This window comes from Dromiciops gliroides, chromosome 5 (assembly GCF_019393635.1).
Source record: "Dromiciops gliroides isolate mDroGli1 chromosome 5, mDroGli1.pri, whole genome shotgun sequence".
Lineage (NCBI taxonomy): Eukaryota > Metazoa > Chordata > Mammalia > Microbiotheria > Microbiotheriidae > Dromiciops > Dromiciops gliroides.
In genome coordinates, this window is record NC_057865.1 from 77,222,862 (window position 1) to 77,247,028 (window position 24,167).

The following is a 24,167-nucleotide window of genomic DNA, read 5'->3' on the forward strand; positions in this document are numbered from 1 at the left end:
GAAACAGTTATACATAGCTTATTAGTATTGGTATCATGTAAGCTAATTTCTTTTAATGACTAGATTTCATCATCGTACTCCACTGCTCACTGTCAGCAAATCATCTGTATCTTAATGAATTGCCTAGGACACTGAGAGGTTAAGTGACTTGCTTACAGTCACAATTGCTTACAGTCACACATCTAGCATATATCAGAGGCAGGACTGGATCCCATTCTTTCTGATTCGAAAGCCTAAACTCTATTCTTTTTAACCATGTCACATCCTTGTTTATGCACAGAGTGGATTTTCATTGGTAAAGTAAATAGAAATAAAAACAATTATCTGGATAATTTTGGACAAACTTTATTGAGATTATTAAGATAATTAGCAAAGTTCTTTATTTTGTTGGTCAAGAGTTGACCTGTGAATGCTGTTTGTATTTTTTCTGTTAGTGGTAACTTTAAGGCACAAAGGCAAGAAAAATCAGTGTGGTTATTTTCAATATTGTCTTGATTTATTTCGCTATTATTTTTTTTTGTTACAGAATAACCAACACAGGTTGACCTTATCTATGAATCCAGATGAACAGTATTATGAGAAGCAAGCACAAATGGAAACAGAAAAACTAAAACAAAAGATTGATTCTCTTTCTATGAAAGACAAGCTACACGTATATGAAAAAGGTTAGGAATTTTTTGTAGGTTTTTAAATATGGAGAGGATGTCCTTTTTTAACAGGATTTTTCTTGTAGACCACATTAGTGACATTGGCATAATTAATAAAGAAGCAGGTATCATTTTATTCTCTCTAGTACTTACTGGATACCCATTACATGTTAAGTTATGGTGCAAGCTCTTTGAGCGATACAAAAACAGGTAAGACATTGCAAAGAAGAATTATAGGACTTAGTTGGTATGGGGTGAGGCAAGGTGAAGGAAGCATAAAACTCCATAGTTTCTAGTTAGGGAGACTGATGCAGCGGTGCTGCTACTAAAAAAGGATGGAACATGGGCTTGGGAAGGCGAGATTATCTTTATATCTTTTAACTTAAAAGCGACATTTCTAATCATCATACTTTTTAATTTTTAACATTCATCTTATTTCTACCTTTTACTTTTATAAGTGAATTCTTGTATATATATACGGAAAAGCAAACATGTCTTTAAGTCAGAAAACAATTTCTTATTGTTGACATAGTTGTGATACTTGGTGGATCTGTGATGTCATCACTGTGGCTACTCCCAACAGTGTCTGATTACAACCTGTCAATGTCTCAAATGTATTTTTTTACTTCTGCCTTTTTACTTACATTGTAATTTGGGAAATATCACTGACATCAATTAATGGTCTGATCTTCCAATACTATGTACATGATCACAGTTCTTCATTCCTTTGTTAATACTGAATCAATATCTAGATTGTATCTGTTTTGTTGAAACACTCCAGTAGTGCTTATTTTCCTATAATTTCTTAAATTCCAGAAATTACTGGGGAATGTTTTTTTTATCTTTTGTAAAAAAAAAAATTAAATGTTTAATTGAAAACTTAATATTGATCATCAGCACAAACACCTATAAGTTAACATGATTATTACCACTGAATAAAATAAAACATTTTCCCCATGTCTATTATTAATTAGCTTCTCCCCCCAACATAACGAGTATTTATAATTAGGTACTTAACAAGTCAACAGTAGCCATGCCTAAGAATGTACACTCTGCATCTCTAGTTAGTGGCCTCTCTGCCATGAGGTTAAAAAAGTATGTTTGATCCTTATGCTTTTTTCAAATTGTGTTTGGCTATTATTTTGGGCAGAATTCTGAGATATTTAAGCATTTTTTTTCCTCTAAACTTACTGTTTTGGTTATCACATACATTGTTCCGCTGGTTATGTTAACTTCATTCTGTATCAGTTGTTATGTGTCATCTGTCAAATAGAACATCTCCCAGAGCTGTTGTGAGGATCAAATGGAATAATTGTGAAGTGCTTAGCAGGGTCCCTGGCGTATACTTAAATGCCATGTAAATGTTATTTGGTAAAGCAATAGGCTTGTTTATTTGGCATGTTTAAGGAAAGGTCCAGAAGGGAAGGACATATGGTTTAACTAGAGACACCAAAGAGAGCCGGGATGCAAGAACAATAAGAGAAAAAATAAATACTAGGTAAGGCATTCCATTGGCACACAGAGTGCTTCCATTTCTCCCTACACCTTAGAGGCATAGGATAAGGAAGATGAAAAACCCCGCTCTGCTATATTTTGGTCAGACCACATCTTGAATCCGTGATATTGACAAACTAAAGTAATTCTAGAGGCCGGTAATTAAAATATTGCAATGAACTCAGAACCATGCTACATATTCATCAACTGTGAAAGAACTGGGGATGGTTAAGCTGGAGACGTTGGTGGCAAATACTAGCTGTCTTCTAGCGTTTGAAGGGTTGTTATGTGGGGCAGAGATGAGGTTTGTTTTGCTGGACTCCAGAGGGCAGAATTAGGAATGATGGAGGGAAGTTGTGGAAAAGTGCATTTTCGATTCCTAGAATTAGAGCTGTCAAAATAGAATGGGCCACTTCCGGCTGCAAAGGAGGCACAGTCTTCAGGTAATGGGATGGTTCTTGTTCAGATACAGGTGAAAGGAAATGAATGCAGAGGTCCCCTTTCCTTTCAGATTCTGTGAATCCATGACAGCTACTGCTACTGTTAGTTTAGGACATTTTATGATTTAGAAAGCTTGAAAAAAATCATTTCATAAGCATTATTAAAGTTTTTAGAAATACTATAGCATTCATGAAGGAATCAGCTAAAAAATGAAGCTTTGTAATGTTTAATTGAGTCTGCATAGTTGCAGAATCATTTAATAGGATTGTGTACATTTTTTAATTGAAACCATAAATCATTCATTTCTTTTTCTCTTTTAGGTTTAGAATTACAGGCTTTGCAAAGTAAACCACAAGATGCTACCTGTCTACCAGCATTAAAAGTGTCTGACATTGAGCCCACTATATCCTTTACTGAGCTGGAAACAGCGTTGGCAGGTAACTTGAATGCAACTGTTGTGGGAAAAAATTTTGGCTTCATTTGGTTTCATTGAGTTGTCATGAACAAATAAAAAATCGAATGCTGTTTTCTCTTAAGAGTTATCGTTTTCTGACCAGTAAATCTTTCTTTATTTCTCCTCTAGTTATCTTATAGTCTGTGACAGCCAGCTTTCTCCTGGGACTTGCTTGCCTGCTTATTAGTACTTTGGGCTTTGTTTTCTTTGGAGATGGTTTGGTGTGATTTTGAAATTTTCTCTTTTTAAAGTTAGTTAAAGGTGTGAATCCTGGTGTACTGGATGTAGTACAAGTTTTCAAGGGGAGTAGTTCAACTCATGACCCTTTTACCCAAATATACTTTTGGCCTAGTCGTAGTTATGGGAGAAAAAAATCATAGGAAGAGGTAGGCAGGGAAAAGTTACATAAACTATCCATGAGTCCAGAGAAAGGAAAAAAAAAGATGAACCAGATCCCCGAATCGTCTCTGCTGTAGTCATCAGGTTGTCTTCCTGGCTGCTTCAATGTTCATTTGTACCTACCCATATAAGCCATTTTTAGTTCAATGTGGTAGGTACCTAACTTTACCATGATTTCTGGTAGAAGGTTGGCATATACAAGGACTTCCAGTGTCAGTGTCACACTAGTAGTGTGGGGTCCTTATTTAGACCTTTCATGAGGTGCTGAACTTAAAAGAAGCTCTACATTTGATGTCTGCTTTTATTGTAGCATAAGTGTACTCTCACTTTGTTTATAGAGAGATGAACCATTTTGTGCTAGAGGTTTGGTTTTTTTTTTTAAAGTAATAAACAATTAGTTAAGACTTCTACAGTTCTTCATCAAAGCAATATTGCTGTCTCTGTGTTCAGTGTTCTCTTGGTTCTGCTTTCTTCACTATACATCAGTTCATACAAGTCTTTCCAGGCCTTTCTGAAATCATCCTGCTTGTCATTTCTTATAGCACAATAGTATTCCATTACCATCATCTACCACAGCTTGTTTAGCCATTCCCCAATTGATGGATATTCCTTTGATTTTCAATTCTTTGTGCTAGAGTTCTTGATTATATTATATTGGATCAATTCTTATTTGATCATTTGGATTATTGTCATCATGAGGATAAAACATAGGGTGAAGTGCTTTGTAGCCATTAAGGACCATGCAGTGTTTACATCATCAGTGACATTTGCTGAACTGTTGTGTAGGTCCAGTATATCTACAGAAAAGTAGTGTTGAAGGAGATCGAGGCCTGGTTTGAGCATGAAGATAGATATGTATAAGGTAGCATGTGCTACAGTTCTCAATAAGGTGCTTGAGTTAAGAATCATCCTGAAGGGCTGAGCTCATTGAGGAGCACTCATTGAGCTAGGCCCTGAGGGAAGAAAGCAAGAATCTTGCAGCCTAGAGAATGAGTGAAACACAGAACCCATGCCAGGTCTCCTGACTCCCAGTCTAGTTCCCTTTGATCACATTGCCTCTTTCTCCCCAGTTCTCAGATAAGTACTAATTCACACTTTATTTCTGCCTCTGCTCCGGGACTGAGTGGGGACATATATGAGACAGTTTAGTTATAGGAATTAGAAGCTTTAAAGTACTGCTTCTTTCTATATAATGGAATGAAAAATGGATTTAGACCTGGTTTCAATCTAATCCTTCAGTTTGTTAGGCATGTGACTTTGGGCAAGTCATCAAACTTTTCATTCTGCACGTGAAGAAAGTGCTGCAGTCCTTTCCAGCTCTAGATGTTATTTAAAAAATACTAGACAGGAATAGCAGGTTGGACATTATAGTGTAGAACACAGAATTTATAACTCTTTCAGGGACTGGATCACAGGGTAGAAACCTTACAAGCCAGACTAAATCTTAAATGCTAAGCTAATAATAAAATAAAAAAACTATTTGGAAAATTCTCAATCTTAAATTTTAACTGAAAACAGTTTGTGTCTAAAACTATATTCCAAAATATACTATGCATAAGTTCTTAAAATCTTAAATATTTTATCAGTTGATAAAAATTGTAGTAGGCTATATAAAGTGAATGAAAGTGAGCTAAATTACACTAAATCTGATCATGTAATTTTAGTTGTTTACTATGAACAACAGTTGTTCTTACAATTCCATACTAATTATAAATTACTTTTTGTCTCCTATAGCTGGTGAAATCCCTGTCCAGTACTGTGCTCAACCAACCAATGGTGTAGTATATTTCAGAGCCTTTTCGAGTCTGAATACACTTCCTGAGGAACTTAGGCCATATGTGCCTCTCTTCTGCAGTGTGCTTACAAAGTAAGATGATTTTGATATTTATTATGTGGATAAAGATATATAATAATACAAACACATATATAGATGGCATTGTGATAGAGCACTAGTCCTGGAGTTAGGAAGACCTGAGTTCAAATGTATGTCACTTAACCACTATCTGCCTCAGTTTCCTCAAATGTGAAAATGTGCATTATAATAATAACAATTATCTCCCAGAGATGTGAGGATCCAATAAAATAATAAATTTAACATTTTATTTTTCTTCAATTACATGTAAAAACCATTTTTTACTTTTTTTTGTTTTGAGTTCCAAATTCTATCCCTTCTTCTGTCTCTTTCCTGCTTCCATAGATGGTAAGCCATCTGACATAAGTTATGCATGTGCAGTCATGTCAAACATTTCCATATTAGTCATTTTGTGCAAGAGGACCCAAAAGGAAAGGAAGGAAGACAGAAAAAGGAAAAATAGTACACAGTCTGTTTTCAGATAACATTAGTTCTTCCTCTGGAGGTGTGCTCATGATGAGTCTTTTGGGGTTGTCTTGGATCATTGTACGGCTGAGAATAACTAAGTCATTCAGTTTTTCATCGTATTAATATTGTTGTTACTTGGTACAGTTTTGTCCTGGTTCTGCTCGCTTCACTTTATATCAGTTCATATAAGTCTTTCCAGGTTTTTCTGAAATCATTCTGCTTGTGATTTCTTTTTTTTTTTTTTGCAGGGCAGTGAGGGTTAAGTGACTTGCCCAGGGTCACACAGCTAGTGTCAAGTGTCTGAGGCTGGATTTGAACTCAGGTCCTCCTGAATCCAAGGCCAGTGCTTTATCCACTGCGCCACCTAGCTGCCCTTGCTTGTGATTTCTTATAGCACAATAATGTTCTGTTACAATCAAGTACCACAGCTTGTTCAGCCATTCCCTAATTGATGGACATCCCCATAAATTTCAATTCTTAGCCTCTACAAAAAGAGGTCCTATAAGTATTTTTATACAAATAAGTTGTAGCTTATTATATTGCTCTCCAACAAAATTGTTACTAGTGATATGATAGTTTATGTATTTATCCATAGCATTGCCAATATTGAATTATGATATTGAATTATCACTATAACTGGTTTTGCTAATTGTAAGGTGACATCTTAGAGGTCATTTCTATGGTTGTTAGTGTTAAAACAATTTTTAGATGATTATTGATGCAAAAATAAATATTTTTATATTTTATAATTTATTTTACTCTTTGATTCTTTTTAGTAACCTAATTATTTTATAATAACTTCAGCCTTTTCTCAGTAAATGTAAAAGATCATGAGTTCAAAAGTTTGTTTTCCCACAACCACTACTAATTAAAGGAAAACTATGAGCTGTGTTTAGATTCAGTGCCCTCATAAAACACTTTAACTATCTACAAATCACTGTAGAAAAGAAACTTGTTATCCCACATAATTCCAGCTCCTGAGAAATTCCGTGACATCTGTGTGTTATTCTTTAGAGTGGACAAGCTGACATGGTTTCATCTTAGCCTTATCCTTGCCAATTATCTCATTCCCAGGCATCTGTGAGTCTGCTACTCCCAGTCCACTATCAATAGCCATGGGATGCAGCTGGGTCCCATAGGTCCATAAAGCAATTTCTCTAAGATAGAGAAGGGTGATCCAAGTCTTAGGTGTATGTAAAACCCTTTCATTAATGTAACCGATCATGATCCCTCACCCTCCATGATGTTGCCAATCCCATTACCAATTATATGATTTCTGTTCTTTGTACTATGCTTCTAAAAATGAGTTGCATTTTCAGTTCTTTGTCTTTTGGCAGAATGGAGACAGCCATTTGACCCATTCTATTGTTAGGTTCACACCCTACTAATAAAATATTATATGTGTCTCAGTTTACCTTTGTTGAATTTTACTCACAACATTCATCATTTGTATTGCTTTGACAGCTGTGTATTCACTTTCCTATTGAGAAATAATCAGGTTCATAAGCTTGTGTCAATTTCTTATAGATTTTGGATATTAGATTTTTGTCAGACTATTTTATGGCACAATCATTAATCTCAGCTTTATTCTGGATACATTGCTTTTTGTGTCTGTCTATGTGGATTATTTTTGTGTTTTATCTTAATAGTCTTCCAATCTTTGTTATTTCCTCTTGGATCATCTTACAACATCTGAGATAGAAATATTTTAATCTTAAGTGTATGTGTATAAGTTTATTTCCTTGGGCTAGGGATAGAGAATAGACCAGGGATTTCATTGATATATGGAACTTCTTTTTCCCAGTGATGGTCAGCACATTCTTTGTAGCATTAGAGTCTTGAAGAGTTGCCTCCAGTACTGAGAGGTTGAGTAGCTTTCCTGGGAATGCACACTCAGTATAGGTCAGGGGTAAGACTTGAATCAAATGCTTCCTGATTTGGAAGCCATCTCTATCCATTATACCATGCTAATTCCCTTAACTTTTTTTTTTCCTTATTGCTATAGCTTGCACTTTTGAAACTGTCAAATAATAATGGCATATTAAAATGTTTTCCTGTATATAGAATGCTAGTTCTTAGTTTCTAATAAATGATTTTTATATTATCAAAGGCCTTTTTAATATCTTTTGATATAATAATGATTTTTATGGTTTTTATTTATGTGAGTTATATTGTTTGTCCATTATGGTCCAATATAGTCTTTCAAATGCATGTCGCTATGTTTGAGACAGGAGTGTTACTTTGGATAACATCCCCCTAAACCTCCTTCTGGCCTTAATTACTCTGCTTCCCCTCACCCCATTTAATTGGACTATCTCATCTATAAAATGAGAGGGTTAGACTAGTTGGTCTCCAGAGACCTTTCTGCCTAAATATATGATTATATGACCCACTGAAGATCAGCATGGCTAGTGGCTAGAGTTGGCTTTGAAGTAAAGAAGACTTGGATTCCCCACTTCTGACACATACAGACTGTGTGTGACATTGGTCTTGTCCTTTAACTCGTCAGTCCTTTGGGCTGTTCTCAATAGTTACAAGTTGCAGAGAAGGCTGCCAACCTGCATTGGTACAAGGAGTTTCCTCATTTGGGAGTTCCTATACTGATGAAATCAGGTCCAGTCCCTATACTTATGATCCATTGAACTTATTACTCTCTTCCCTTTTCCTTCTTCCCCTCTCCCCCATCCCCTCAAACTCATTTTTTTGGCTCACTAATTTGTTAACCCATATAATATTACTGTTGTTTTTAATCCCTCTATGGAGATTGCCTTGAGAAAGAGGTGAGTTTATTACAATCATCAGTGTCTGTTGATTTTAGTATTTATTAGCTTGATGCAGCTTATGCTTTTCTGTTTATTTTCATGTCAGAAACTGTAAGGTTAACTTTTACCCCCATAAATTTCTCAAATTCATGCAGCTTTAATGACCATTTTTTATCTTTGAAAATGTTACTTATACTTAGAAAGTTGATTTTTTTGATGGTCTCTCAACTGTCAGTCTATCTAATTCCAGTTTCTTTAATTTTTTTCTTTGGAAAAAAAATCTTGTGCAATTCTATATGATGGGTTGTTGACATGTGATGCCTTACTTTTTGGTTGCTTAAAGTAAGTTCGTTGGTGTTTTCATTTTGAGCACTGAAAATACGGCCTTAGTAAGCTGACTTTGGCATTCATCAATGTTAGCTGCTCGCTTCTGTCAGTATGCTTGTAATCCTCTTTTTCATTATTTTTTCTCTGATTGTTTTGTCATTTGACCAGGTTTTTTTCTTCAGAACTTTGGGGAAGCCTGATAATGCCAGAATTTTTTCTTCCTCTTTTTTTTCCAGGTCCATCATTCCTTTGAAAAATTTCAGATTGAAAATTTTTGTGTTAATTTTTCCTTAGTTATTTTTACCATTCTGCCCTGGCTTACAAGAATTTTTTCATTGAATCTTTGTCATATTGACTTTTTTAAAAAATTGATAATTTTTTTGGAAATAATTCTTCACAGTGATTCATTTGGCTCTGCTGCTGTTTAGATCATCTGTCATATTTGTAGTTTGGGTTGGGATAATCCCAGAAAGGATTTAGAAATGGTTTGAAACTCAAGTGCCCTAACATTGTGAGGGAGATGACCAAGGAAGTCAGTTCTCCTGTTTTCAATGCTATACATGTAGTCACTTACTGTTTGATCCTTTTCTTTCTTGGCTGCCAGAACATTGAACCATTTTAAATGGGGGTAAAGAAAATGGTAGAAAGAGGAAAAGGCTTGAGGAATTTGTTATATTCAGAGATGGACAGATGTTTTTACAATTCATTACTTCTTTACAGTACTAGAGTAGTTTATATGAATATTTATGGGTACATGTACACGTATAATCTGTTGACTGTAATTTCTTTTCCTGGGGAGTTAATAGAGACATCTAGAGGGGTGCTATAAAAATTCTTGGATACTTCATAGATACTTCATGATGAAGTATAAAGAATAGCTTCTTCAGTGCTATGATTATAATGAATTGATTTAGTATACTTAATATAAATTTTATATCTATATACATATATTTTAAAATAATGATGAAGTTTAAATGAATATTTCTTTATTAACAGGATGGGTTGTGGCATTTATGACTATAGAGAACAAGCTCAACAAATAGAACTAAAAACAGGAGGAATGTCGGTCTCTCCACATGTGATTCCAGATGATTCAGATTTAGATGTGTATGAACAGGTAAATAATGTTTTGTCTTTTCTATGATCACAACTGCATTTTAAAAGTCAGTTAAAAGGATTTAAAAATATTATTTAGCTTTTTGTAGGTTAGCTAACAATGTAAAATTCATTTTTTTCTTTTCAGGGTGTGCTTTTTTCGTCTTTGTGCCTGGATCGAAATCTATCAGACATGATGCATTTATGGAGTGAAATATTTAACAAGTAACATGGATTGATTACTTGTGCATAATACTACCTTTTAGATACTCTGGAAGTCTAAATCCTGGAAATAAAGAAGACTTTAGTCATAGAACTTAATTGATAGTTTATGTAAAAAAAAATTTTGTAATCAGGACTTTAGACCAGATTATGACAAATTTTTACATGGTCCATAACTTAATATCAAGTAGATTTTCAGTAAGTTTAAAATATCCTCAATTGCTCTTTTTTTTTTTTGGTGGGGCAGTGAGGGTTAAGTGACTTGCCCCACAGAGTCACACAGCTAGTAAGTGTCAAGTGTCTGAGGTTGGATTTGAACTCGGGTCCTCCTGAATCCAGGGCCGGTGCTTTATCCACTGCGCCACCCTAGCTGCCCCCCCTCAATTGCTTTTTATTGGCTATTAAATACAGCATAAACCCTAGCTTGACTTTTAACGTTCTGTATAATCTGGCTCCAAGTAGCATTTCTAGGTGTTTTCCTCACCTTTCCTCTTTGTGCGTAGTATACCAGCCAAATGGGATAACTTGCTTTTCTCAGACTTGTTCTGCCCTTTCTTACTCTGAGTTTGCCCATAATACTTCTCATGTGTAAATAGAATTCTCCTCAACTCTTCTCTTAACATCTGCTTCTTCCACAAAATCTTCCCTTATTCCCCTTTCTCTCAGGCAATTTTTTTGACTTGATTTAATATATTTAATCATAATTTAATGTGATAGATTATGAATAGGGATCTGCTACTGGTAGTTATTGATGTACATGTGTAATATCACTTACTGGATTGTAAGTGTCTTAAAGATGGATATTATGATGCTTCTCATTGTTGCATACCCAAGTTGAACATAGATCGAATTCAATCCACTAAACACTTATTAAGTGCTGGAGATACAAATAGTAAAAAGAAAAAAATAGTCTCTGCCCTCTGTAACGTTACAATTTATCAAAAGGGAGAGAAGGCACACAAAAGGAGGTAGGAAACGGGGGAGGATCAAGGTTACCAGGAGCCTTTTTGTTCCCTGGAGTTGAAACCAGGCAGATGCAAAGTAGAGTGATCTGAGAGCTTGGTGCTCTATGCGCCGAAAGGAGGTGGTATCAAGTCAAGCCTTGAATTAGGAGCTGAGTTGAGTTTACAAGTGATGAGCTTATCCTGGGAGAGGCATAGATAAATAATTGCTTGTTGCATTGTTTTTCATTTCCATTATTATTTAGGGGATTGTTTTTTTGTATTGACAATATACTGTTTTTAATTTTTTTTATAGCCCACACTTTGAAGATGAGGAACACTTTAAAGTGTTAGTTAAAATGAGCGCTCAAGAGCTTTCAAATGGAATTCCTAATTCTGGTCATTTATATGCATCTATTAGAGCTAGTAGAACACTTACTCCTGCTGGAGACTTACTAGAAACCTTTAATGGCATGGATCAGGTAAAGAAATAATTGATTATTTTGGATTTATTGGCCTCAGTCAAGTTCTTAAATAGAGGCATTTTATTTCCCACTTCTAGGCATTTGCAAAAGCCATTCCTCATCCTGGGAATGAACTTTATTCTCAGCCTCCCACAGTGCTTGACTTTCTTCAAGGTTCAGCATTGGTGTCACTTCTTTCATGAAAGAATAATCTGACTCTCCTCTCTCATCATATATCACATCTTGTATCACATGTAGTCATGCATATAATACATTCCCTTAGTTGGATAAAAGCTTGCTGAGGGCTCGGACTACTTGGTTTTTGTCTTTGTATCCCTAGGACCCGGCACAGTGTGCCTTCACTTATAGTAGGTGCTTTATAAACATTTGTTGAGGTGATTTTATTGAAAGGAACAAATTATACAAACATCAAAGGTACTCACATGCGTACTTATAGAATTTATTTTGTCCACATTTTGGCCAAAAAAAACAACCTTTGTTTTCCCTGTACTAGACTAAGCAAACTCACACAAACTATTGGTATTTTAAATTTACTTAGATCCATTACCAGAAATTCTGTTTTTTAAATAACTAGTTTTAACTTTTTCTTGTTAACATCTATATGTATTTCATTGCTTTGGGTTAGGTGAGACTAATGAAGCGAGTTGCAGAAATGCCAGACATTAAGCCAGTCCTAAGAAAACTTCCTCGTATCAAGAAATATTTATTAAATTGTGATAATATGAGGTGAGAATTAATGGTTTCTCAGATATTTAAGTAACCTTGTGATTTACTAATTTTTGACAAATATGGTGTTCATGTATGTTCTCCAAAACTTTTCTTGATTTCTTTCTGTGATAAGTTGGTTTCTCTCTTTCTTTTTGATCAATATTTTTTAAAAATCTCCATAATACAGTAATTAACTTGAGTAAATGTAGTTGGAATGTGGCTTGTAATTAGGAAGACTTATTTAAAAAACAGAATTTCATTTTTCATTTCTTTTGACCTCCTTATAGCGGCACTTGGTTATCACTGATAATAATAAGCTCTCTTCCTTCATCTGTTTCCTTTTTTGGAACCTTTGTTTCAATCAATAATGTTGTTGCTGTTTTTAAGTACGTTATCTGTTTTCTCTTTTTTGTTCTGATTTTGTATTGACTTTGATCTTCTATCAAGTCTGTGGTTTGACTGTTAATTCAGAAAGGAGTCATACTTCAATAGCCTTTTGTTACCTATAAACAAAGATATATTTGGTGTCTTAATGTAATGTTACTTGTTATTTAATGTTTCTGTCACCTCCCAGTTCTTCATAAAGTATTCATAACATACAGGTGTGAGGTATTTGTGTAATCCATTAGCCTTTGTTCTAGCAAGCCATATTTTCCAACAGATATTTTGCCATCCTCCCCTTTATCCAACTTTGCACTGAATTCATCAAACATTCATTTACATGTTGCTTTAATTTAGATAGTCTGCCTGTTTTTGGTTTGTGTGTGTGTGTGCAATTCTCTACATTCTCATCCTTTGCTGTTGATATTGTTGCATCAGTTTCAGTGGTGGGGTTTTTTGGCTTATTGTTATAAGCTCAGAAGTAGAACATGAAGAAGTGTCTGCTGGAATGATGTTTCTTGTTGTCTATGATTTTATAATAAACCTAAATTAGTGATCTCTTTTACCTCTCCAAGGGATATCTTTGAATCAGCCTTCCACTTAGTAGTTCCATTAGTTTTCTGAATAGCAGGGGTTCTCAACCTTTTTAATGGTCTCTCTTGGCAGCCACATGAAGTCTATGGACCCCTTCTCAGAGTGATGGTTTTAAATGAATAAAAGAAAATACATAAGATTACCAAGGAAACCAATTATAATGAGATAGTTATCAAAATGTTAAAAAGACAAGATAAGATTCATCCATCTTAGTGCTTTATAATTGGACAAACAGTTCACATTTTAAGTATTAGCAGTTAATATTTATGCACAGTTCAAAAGCTCATTTTTAGTACCTTTGCTTACTTTCTTGTCACTTTGCCCCTGATCTAGAGCAGAAGAAGAGGGCTGCCAAGAATTCATGTTCATTTTGTATTTTTCTTTGTGCTATGGTCAAAACATTTGTCATCTAATGGCAGCCTACTGGTGGTGAACTGTTTCCTACTTAGCAAGGCTGATCTTTGGAAAGTAAACAGTCTTAAAATGGGACTAATGTCAAGTCTTCCCAGTGAAGAAGAATTTGTACTTTCTGACATAGGTTCAGAACCCAGGGTCATCACTATACCACATGGGGCATCAAAGTTGTATCTAATTAATAATATAGATATATGCATACATATTTTACATGCACATATTTATATACATATATGCATATTTTACATTTTAAAACAGATGTTCGGTTAATGCTGCCCCTCAGCAGATGTCTCAGGCAAGCAAAGAAGTTGAAAATTTCATTAAAAGCCTTGGTCGAAGTAAAAAGGAAAGAAAATCTGTCCGGCCCCATGTAATTGAGGTAAGATTTAATCTGCAAGCAGATTTTGTGATTTACTCTTCACGTATAATAAAATACTCATTGGTTTGTGTCACTGTAATATTATAGAGAAAGCCAGAGTCATTGGTGTAATGGGCCTTCATTATATCCTAAGAATCTCTATAAACTGCAAATCCTTCTAGAAACCTATTTTAGTAAAAGACTGTTGTTGATTTAACATGGGTCATTATTACAGGTTTGTTTGGTTTTTTTAACTAGTCACGTTCTGGTGGGTGTATGATCATTGTCTCAACATCGTTTCTTCAAGATCATTGTGTCTTGCTTATGTAGAGATGATGTGTTATTTTAATATTATTGCTTTCTCCCCCAGGAACCAGACCTAAAAGCTGGCTCAGGTTCCTCCCACAGTGGGAATTGGCTCTTCCTTTAGTCCATAGCACCAAGTGTCTCTGGGGCTCTCTCTCCCATTGTCTTCAGGCTTGTGTGGGGACCAATTTTTAATTGGGGAGTGTTAGCTAAGCAGCTCACCGCAATATTGGGGCAAGGAAGGAAACCGGCAGCCTCCCTCAAAACAGAACAAGCTTTATTTTAACAAGAACGAATTTAAAAAAAAACAACCCACAAACAGGATCAGTAGGATCAAGGGAAAGGAAATAAAATGGGGAAAGGGAGATTATAATACCTGAAAAAAATACCACCACCCAGGAATCAGCTGAAAATATGCAGCAGAATGCCTGTCTCCAGCTTCCACCTAGAAAGCCCAATTCTCCTCCCCCAAACCTAGAAAACACCCCACACAGTCCCAGCCAATGGGATGGCCTCTCTGACAGTCACATGACTGCCCTCACTAGGCTTCCAATCATTATAATTTTGCCAGGCCCATGTAGGCGTTAGCCAGTGGTGATGACTTGAGGTGCCAGAGCCCTGGCAAGGGCTACAATCAGTGAGTGGAGCATTGTGCATTTGCGCAGCCTCAGGCCAGCGCGAGCTGAGGCATAAAAACCTCAAATAACAATTCTTTACATTTGACACAATCCCACATTATTTTGTTCTGCCTAAGTTCCTTCTGTTCTCTAGCTGTGCCCATTTTCCAGTGTATCAGCCCTTCTGCAAGTGGCAAGGCAGAGTCAAAATTGATTCTTATTGCCTCAAAAGGGTGACGTAAAGATGGGATCCTGCCAGGCACTACAAGCCACAGCTCAATAGCTCCCAAGCTGGTGGTGTATGGAGAGGAGGGAGTGAAGTAAGCAGTTTAGGGAACCATTGAAAAATTTTAGCAGGGATGTGATGTGATCAGAAGTTCTCTTCCCCTCCTTCCCATTAAAATTTTTTAAATTCTTGGAAAAATAATTTTTTTTAATATTTATTTTAAAAATATTTTAGTTCTATGTTCCAAAATTCTAGGGGGATTCTTTCTTTTTTTCTTTTTTTTTTTAGGAGGATTCTTTCTTAGTGGAGGTCACCATTTGAGTGTATTCTTCTTGAGTGCTTCTTAATACTTACTGTTTACTTACATATTTCCATTTTTTTTCATTCCACTTTTTGTGGGATGATTTTTTTTTAATGTATCGACTTATCCTTGTAAAAATAAAAATGAAAAGAGCTTTTACATTTAGGAATATTTGCAAACATGCCTAAGATTTAAAGATCAAACTTCAAAATAGCTTAGAAAGGCCAGTAGGTTTAATTTTTACCTGCAATTCAGCAAATTTAGACAGAAATCTTTTTTCTTTGGGGAAAAGATAAATGAACTGGCTGGTAAAGTATAAAAAGCAAGGTCCTGGTGAAATTAAGGACAAGAAACTGATTTTCTTTCTGTTGTAGAGGTGCTCGGTAAACATTGTTCTGCTTCATAATTTTATACACACACACACACACATATAAATATACATATATATACATACATACATCTATAGCTATATCTATAGCTATATATATGCGTTCCTTGGAAGGTTGTTTTTTAAATTTAATCATATTTAACTTGATGACCTTTTTTTTTTTTTTCCAGAAACCTATTGATTCCAAACCAAATGGTGGTAATGTAGTTGATGGCCCCCAAATTATAAGAAAGCTCATTACTGTAAGTGAATAATTCATTGACCATATTGTACAAATATATTAGTCTGTACAACTTTGTGACCTGAATTTTAAAAACTGCTTTCCTTCATTTCTTCAGTTTAGAATAGGTTTGTCTAGAACAATTACATCAAACTTAAATAAGCATATATGGCACCTACTGTGCGTCAGGCACTGTGCTAAGTGCTTTAAAGTATTACCTCATTTCTAGTATCTCATTGAATCATCACACCAACTCTGTGAGGTAGGTGCTGTTATTATGCTCATTATAGAGTAAAGGAAACTGAAGCAAACAGGGGAAGTGATTTGTCCAGGGTCATAAAGCTGCTGTCTTAGGCTACATTTGAACTCAGGTCTTCTTGACTCCAAATACAGCATTAATAGGGGACGGTAAACCATACCTAAGGATCCCTGTAAGTGACATATTGACTTAGGGAACTACAAATTATCTTTAGCTATATTTGATTTTATATTTGTTAAATAATTCCTAATTATATTTTAATCTGGTTCAGCTGCTTTGGAGTGTTGCCAGGAGTGTTAGTTGGCTGCATGTTTGACACCTCTTCTCTAAAATACTGATGTCCCTTCTTCCCTGCCGCATGGTGTCCCATCATGTTCTAAGGGACTTGATTGTCCCATGTTAGTCTAGAAAGCTTTTGCAGGGGACAGCTAGGTGGCGCAGTGGATAAAACACCAGCCCTGGATTCAGGAGGACCTGAGTTCAAATTTGGCCTCAGACACCTGACACTTACTAGCTGTGTGACCCTGGGCAAATCACTTAAACCCCCATTGCCCCGCAAAAAAAAAAAAAAAAAAGGTTAATAAATAGAAAGCTTTTGCTACTCATTGAAAAGACTATACCACATAGGATTAGGACTTCTAGTTCACTCTTATTTTTATATAACACTTATATAGTCTTTTGTGTATATATCTTCATGGGCATTTAAATTGTATTGATTAATATTTTCTTTTCCTTGTGTGTGTGTGTTTTTTTTTAGCTCAGATTTTTGGAAGTCCATTATACACAGCCTTTAGCTCCCAGGAATGATACTTTTTACTATCTTTTTTTTTTTTTTTGCCTTTTACTTTCTTTTTTTTTCCCCCCCTCACAAATGTGTGAAATTCACTTGGTTCATTATACACAGTCTAGAAATTTTGTATTCTCTATCAAAAGGAACTAATTGAGATCAGTCACAACTGTTTGCATGAATAGTGTTGTTAGAGGGCATATTCTAAAGTGAATGTTTATAGTATTTTAAAAGCATTATAAATTGAATCTTTCATGGTGGTAAGTGGAAGAGTTGCCTGAAATTAATGGGCTTTATATGAAGTGAAAAATAATTTATTTCACTGGAAAATACTGAATTGTGATGTCTTCTTAAAAATGAATTTACTTAATGTCATCATACATCATTTTAATAAATTTCACCAACTGAAGAAGCCTTTTTTTCTCTTTAGGACCCTACTTTCAAACCGTGTCAGATGAAGACTCATTTTGTACTTCCTTTCCCAGTGAATTATGTAGGTGAAGGTGTTAGGACTGTTCCGTACACACATCCAGATTATGCCAGGTATGTAATCTAAAGAACTGCTTTGGGGGCAGTTAGGTGGTGCAGTGGATAAAGCACTGGCCCTGGATTCAGGAAGACCTGAGTTTAAATGCAGCCTCAAACACTTGACACTTAATAGCTGTGTGACCCTGGGAAAGTCACTTAACCCTCATTGCCCTGTCAAAAAAAAAAAAAAACCTGCTCAATGAACAAATAAGACTTGTTAGCTAATGCTCGAGAAACTGCTGTAACTTCTTAGAAATGCATCCTTAACAGAAGTTCATTATTCCAGAATTCTGAAATTAAAGCATTCATGAATTAGAATTCATTCCATCCCCTACTTTAAAGAAGTTAATTTTCCTGGGCTACCGTCGTCTTGAACTTGATGTTCTTCTGATACATGTCCTTTCAGAAGGCGAGCATTTATAGGAAATTTCTGGCAGAGAACATTTCCATTTTGAGTAATAAATAGTGACTATTAATAATAAAGTTTCTCCTCACAATCTTCTGATTTGATAACACTGTTGTTCTCTGTTACCCAACTTCAAGCCCTCATTTTCGCCTTCAATTCATACTTCTTCCTCTCTGTTCACAGAGTTAATTGCTAAATCCTGGTTTTTCTGCCTCTACAATATCTCTTCTTATCCAAACTGTTTTTGGCACTGCTTTTATCCTTGATCAAGCCTTTGCAGTATGAGTTCAGATCCTACCTAAGACACTTACTAGTTTTACGATCCTGGGCAAATCACTTAACCTCTTAGTCTCAGTTTCTTCATCTGTAAAAGGGGCATGCCTCCCCAAGTTGTGATAATCTAAGGAGATACCCTGTGCAATGCTTGGCAAACCGTAAAGCATAACAGTGATGCTAACCACACAGCTAACACCCTGATTCAAGCTTTCTGTCTGTCACCTGAATTGTTGCTGTGATCGCCTAATTGGTATCTCAACCCTCATCTGTTTTCCCTCTACAATCCAGTCTCCACTTGCTAACTTTGATATTAACTGGGTCCCTCCGCTGCTTAAGAAGCTCTAGGCTTTTATTTGGTATTTGAAGTTCACCTTTTCTAGGCCTATTGCACATTGTTTTCCTTCATGGACTCTATACATTCCAAGCATGGAATAGCTTCCTTTAAAATTCATCCCACTGTTACATCTTATAGGGAGCATATCTTAACCTCTTCCACTCCCTTCTCTCCCCCTTCTGGTACTCTCCCCTTGGAAATGACTTTGTGTGTATATTCTACTTTTAGTTTTCTATGTGCATATTATTTCTCCTCCAATGCAGATTGTAAACTCTTTGAGCACAGAGACTACTACTTTGTTTTCATGCAGCACCTATACAATACCAGGACATACTAGCTGTTTAATAATAATAAATCTTTGGAGAACCAGATAATAAATAAATCTTATACTTCTGAAGTTAAAAAAATATTTAGGGGCAGCTAGGTGGTGCAGTGGATAGAGCACTGGCCCTGGAGTCAGGAGTACCTGAGTTCAAATCTGGCCTCAGACACTTAACACTTATTAGCTGTATGACACTGGGAAAGTCACTTAACCCCAATTGCCTCACTAAAAAAATATATTTTATATATATATATAAATATAAACCTGAGTGTATGACTTTGCACTTTTTATTTGATTTGGTCCAGTGTTCCACAGCCTGTCAGGATCTTTTGGAATCCTGTTATCCAGTGTGTTAGTTACCCCTTGGCTTTGTGATTATCTAAAATTTGATAAGCTTGATATTATCTGTGCCTTTACCCAAATCATTGATAAGAATGTTAAGTGGCTTGGGACCCACTACCAATTCCTGAGATTCTCCAGTAGAGATCTTCCAAGCTTCCACAGAGTCATTGATGAAATACTCTCTGCCTTCAGCTTTTCTACTAGTTCTGAATTCATCTAATGGCCCTTCCCTGCCAATTTTTATGCAAGAGTAGTATGAGACACTTTATCAAGTATTTTGCAGAAATCTAAATATCTGAGGATGCCCTTGATCTGATAGACAAATGGCCTTATCAGAAAAGGAATTGAGATTAGTCTGGTTTAATTTGTTCTTGAAGCCACTCTAGTGTTTGTGATCATTGCTTACTTTTCCAGATACTCAGTAACCATACCTAATAGAAATAGGACCCAGAATTCTGCCAGGAATTGGTTCATTGGCCTAGAGGTTGCAGACAGTTTGCTTCTTTGAAAATCAGGACATTTGACTTTGTCTAATGCTAGGGTATTTCTCACATTCACCAGTCTTTCAAAGGGATCACTGAAAATAGCTCCCTGGTCATATCTTCATTTCTTCCAGCACCCTAAGATGTACCTTATTCTGGCAGTTGACTGACTAGATAATAGAGTTAGTTCAAAAAGTAGTTAGGTAATTGTTAAATTTTATAATCGGGTTTGAAAAGAATCTCATCAAATACAAGATGAGGAAGATGAGGCCAGACAAAAATTTTCAAAAAAAGTTCTGTTTTAGTTTATTGCTTGCCCAATATTAGTTAATAGTGTAATTTGGCAGTTAAGAAAGATGTGATTTCATGCTTCTGTTATGCTCTTCCTTAGAGCACTGTTTAGTTCTTGGCGTCATATTTCAGAAAAGATGATAAGCTAGAGTATATCCAGAGGAAGAAAACTAGGGTGGGGTAAAGTTTGTTCCATATAAGGAACAAGTGAAAGAACAGGGAAGTTTGGCCTAGAGGAGCAAACACAGTGGGCATGGAGTAGCTCTATTTCAGGTCAAGTAGATGTTTCCATGTCGTGCTCATAGCCCAAAACCTTCATGGGCTTCTTAGTACCCTTACAATCAAGTAAAACTCCTCTTTGTGTAATGGACACCTTTGCCATCTGTGCAAGTCATCTATGGACCCCTTCTCAGAGTGTTTTAAAATGTGGAAAATAATATACAAAGGAAGGACTACAGAGGAATAGAGGGGGTAGTGAGATTAAAGATGTGTTTTTTCTCATCCAATTCATGGGTCCCCTGAAATCATTTATGAAGCCTTTCTTCTTCCCATTCCTTCATTCTCCCATTAAAAGCACCTGCTCTTAGACTGTAATTAGCAGAGAAGGTGCTAACCTGCATAGTTTCCTATACCAGTGAAATTGTAGGTCTAACTCATATCCCTGGTCCCTTCTTCATGTACCCTTTGGTCCATCCAAACTGACTTGCCATTTCCCAAATTTTACTTCTGTCTTTGACTTGTGTTCATTTACTTAAACCATGTCCCATCTCTCATGCACTTCCTCACCTTTGTCTTTCATGAGAATACTAGTCTTCCTTCAAGGCTCAGCTTAGATGGCATCTGATGTCTCCCTCCCCCAAGTATTCAGTCCCCTCATTATTTGTATTTACTTCTCATATGTATCTTGGGTCTTCCCAATATGATGTTTCTTGAGGTCAAGAACTGTTTGTTTTATGTCTCAGTATCCCTAGCACCTGACATGTTATGCCTTTGTATGTAGTAAGTTATTAAGAGATGTTTGTTAAATTGAATAGTGAACTGAACCCTCTTAGAATATGATGAAACCTTTTCTGGTGAACTGACAAAACTAGTTTTGCATAATGAAAGACCTTTGTTTCTTTAGTGTCTGGCACATAGTAAGCATGTAACAAATGCTTGTGGAATTAATGATTGGATTTCCATATTCACAGTCACACATAGGGTCCTTGAGAAAGCACCATTTTGTTTAAGACAAAGAGGGAATAGTGTATTCTTCTCAGAGAGACCATAACCTGGTTGTATATTTTGTTATTTCCTTAGTGTCTAGCTTACATCCTGACATTGTGTAACTTCAGGGACACACTGGTTATACCGTAAATCTTAGCCCCACCCTAGCATGAGCTCATGGTCAGCTCATGATCAGAGTATGCTATACATCGTGCCGTTCTCCAATTGGGTTAGATGTTGTGTATAGAGTGGCTGATGACCAGCCAATGGGAGTCAGACAGAGAGTGGGAGAGGGTATTGTGTTAGGAACATATATAATACTTGTTTCTGAACTTGTGCGCATGCTTACCGCAAAAGAAAATAAATGATTTTTTTCTTTTGCTCTCTGACTCCAGGTATTTTGAGTAGGTGGTCTTTTGTCCTACTCAATTTTAATATATATCTTGTTTAATAGGAATTAAAATAAATGAAATGGTGAGAGGCAGCAGCATGGCAGTGAATAGAGAATTGACCTTGGAATCAGGGAGACCTGACTTTATAGCCAGTCTTTGATATGTGAGCCTGGGCAAGATTCATACCGAGGGCCCCAGGCAATTGTCTAAGACTGTTGGTTTTAGTCAATGTGGGAGTTTCTTCATCTGTGAGTTTTCTATAAAAGTGAAATCACACAGGTCTAACCCATAACCTTCTATGTTGAAAATGTTTAAGTGTGTTCTATATATCTTTTTTTTTTTCAGTCTTAGGATCCTTGCACGTTTGATGACGGCTAAGTTCTTACATACAGAAATTAGGGAAAAAGGTGGTGCATATGGTGGAGGCGCTAAACTCAGCAGTAATGGAGTATTCACCTTTTATTCCTATAGGTAAATTGTCCAACATCCATATTACATCATAGTCATTTATAGATGCAGTATTGGGCTTATAGTCAGATCTGCTTTTGACTCTTCTCTCACATTAGATCACTGTTGGTGAAGGGAGATTCTTACATTGATGAAGAGATCCCTTGAATTTTTTTTTTAAATTACTTTTAAAAAAATGACTGCTTGTCTAATACTATATCACACAATGGAGGACTTTTTAATGGAAGAATACAGGGTGGGGGGGCAGCTAGGTGGTGCAGTGGATAAAGCACCAGCCCTGGATTCAGGAGTACCTGAGTTCAAATCTGGCCTCAGACACTTGACACTTACTAGCTGTGTGACCCTGGGCAAGTCACTTAACTCCCATGGCCCCGCAAAAAAATAAAAATTAAAAAAGAATACAGGATGGGCCAAAAGTCATGAAGGGGGTTTCAATATTTAATAACTCCTTTATTTTTTGTTTTGAATTTATAATACCACAGCATCATACAGTATATATATATAGGAAATGAATTTATATTATGTGTGAAAAATCAAGCATTGTAAATGGCATTTCAAAGCCATTTGTGATTTTTGGCCCGCCCTATTGTTTTACTTGTCAATGACAATCCTTCCCCTAAAGGCCTACTGTGATATCTTATTATAAGGAACCCTCCCTGGGTTCCCAAAGGCACAAATGGAGCACAAGCTCTTGTAGGTTCAGAGAAGCTCGTCATTCAAAGTTTGGCCAGGTGATGTGTTTTCACAGCAACTCTTTTGAAAATGGACTACCAAGGTGTGGGAGGACTGCAGTCTCACAGTATGAGAGTAGACAAACATGGATGGCCCTTTAAGAAAGAGTGAACAAATTATAGTCATTCATTTAAGTTTTATGTGTAAAACTGAGGTTTTTTTCCTATCAATTTAGGGATCCAAATTCAATACAGACTATCCAGTCTTTTGAAAAAGCGGTCAATTGGGCCAAATCTGGAAAATTCACAGAGGCAGATATTGAAGAAGCAAAACTTTCAGTTTTTTCAGTTGTAGATGCCCCACTTGCACCTTCAGAAAAAGGTAGGAGGAAAGGGGTGTGTGTGTGTGGGGGGGGGGGTATGAAACAGCTCTAAAAAAAGCCATAGACTACTACCAGTAGGTAAAATGCTAGAGAAGTAATATTTATTCTTTTAATAAATTTTCATGGACAGCAAAACATCTTTTTTTTTTGTTTGCGACATTAAAATCCTTTTTAAAAAAAAGATAAAGCACCGGCCCTATATTCAGGAGGACCCGACCTCAGACACTTAACACTTACTAGTTGTATGACCCTGGGCAAGTCACTTAACCCCAATTGCCTCACTGAAAAAAAAAAATCCAATTAAAAAAAACAAACAAAATAAAAAAGTGTTTGCATTACCTTCTTCAACCTATGAAGCATGATTTTCAGTTATAGCAACATATATCTTTTAGACTTTACAACCTCTTCAGGATAGGGAGTTTCATTTTCATTTGTAGTCTTGTTGCCTGACCCATTTGTTATTCAGTCATTTCAAACTCTTCATGACCCCATTTGGGGTTTACTTGGCAAAGATACTGGAGTGGTTTACCTTTCCTTCTCCAGCTTTCTTTATAGATGAGGAACTGAGGCACTTAACTGGGCTAAATGACTTGCCCAGGGTCACACAGCTAGTATCTGAGGCCAGATTTGAATTTAGGAAGATGTCTTCCTGACTCCAAGCCTAGCTCTCTATTTACTTACCTGTCTGAGCCATAGATGTTTAATATATGCTTCTTGACTGATAAAGCTAGACCTTAAGTTTATCATGATTTTTTAAATGTAATAAACATTTTTATTTATAGTTTTGGGTTCCAGTTTTTATCCCTCCTTCCCTCCCCCCTCCCTGAGGTGGCAAGCAATCAGATAATAGGTTGCACATATATGATTATGTAAAATATAACCATATTAGTCATTTTGTACAATATCATATCTTTCTTTGG

The 24,167-nt window shown here is 36.0% G+C and overlaps 1 protein-coding gene across 3 annotated transcripts in view; it reads left to right on the forward strand.

Moving 5' to 3' along the window:
• Positions 1-24,167, forward strand: part of PITRM1 (pitrilysin metallopeptidase 1) — a 54,862-nt gene that overhangs the window by 15,453 nt on the left and 15,242 nt on the right. For all 3 annotated transcript variants that reach the window (XM_043968774.1, XM_043968775.1, XM_043968776.1), the window contains exons 14-25: positions 527-665; positions 2,903-3,019; positions 5,170-5,302; positions 9,841-9,961; positions 10,088-10,164; positions 11,419-11,584; positions 12,213-12,313; positions 13,943-14,063; positions 16,051-16,122; positions 17,577-17,689; positions 22,071-22,196; positions 23,101-23,246. In XM_043968774.1, the coding sequence (XP_043824709.1) occupies positions 527-665; positions 2,903-3,019; positions 5,170-5,302; positions 9,841-9,961; positions 10,088-10,164; positions 11,419-11,584; positions 12,213-12,313; positions 13,943-14,063; positions 16,051-16,122; positions 17,577-17,689; positions 22,071-22,196; positions 23,101-23,246 (1,432 nt within the window). The remainder of the gene's footprint in view (positions 1-526; positions 666-2,902; positions 3,020-5,169; positions 5,303-9,840; positions 9,962-10,087; positions 10,165-11,418; positions 11,585-12,212; positions 12,314-13,942; positions 14,064-16,050; positions 16,123-17,576; positions 17,690-22,070; positions 22,197-23,100; positions 23,247-24,167) is intronic.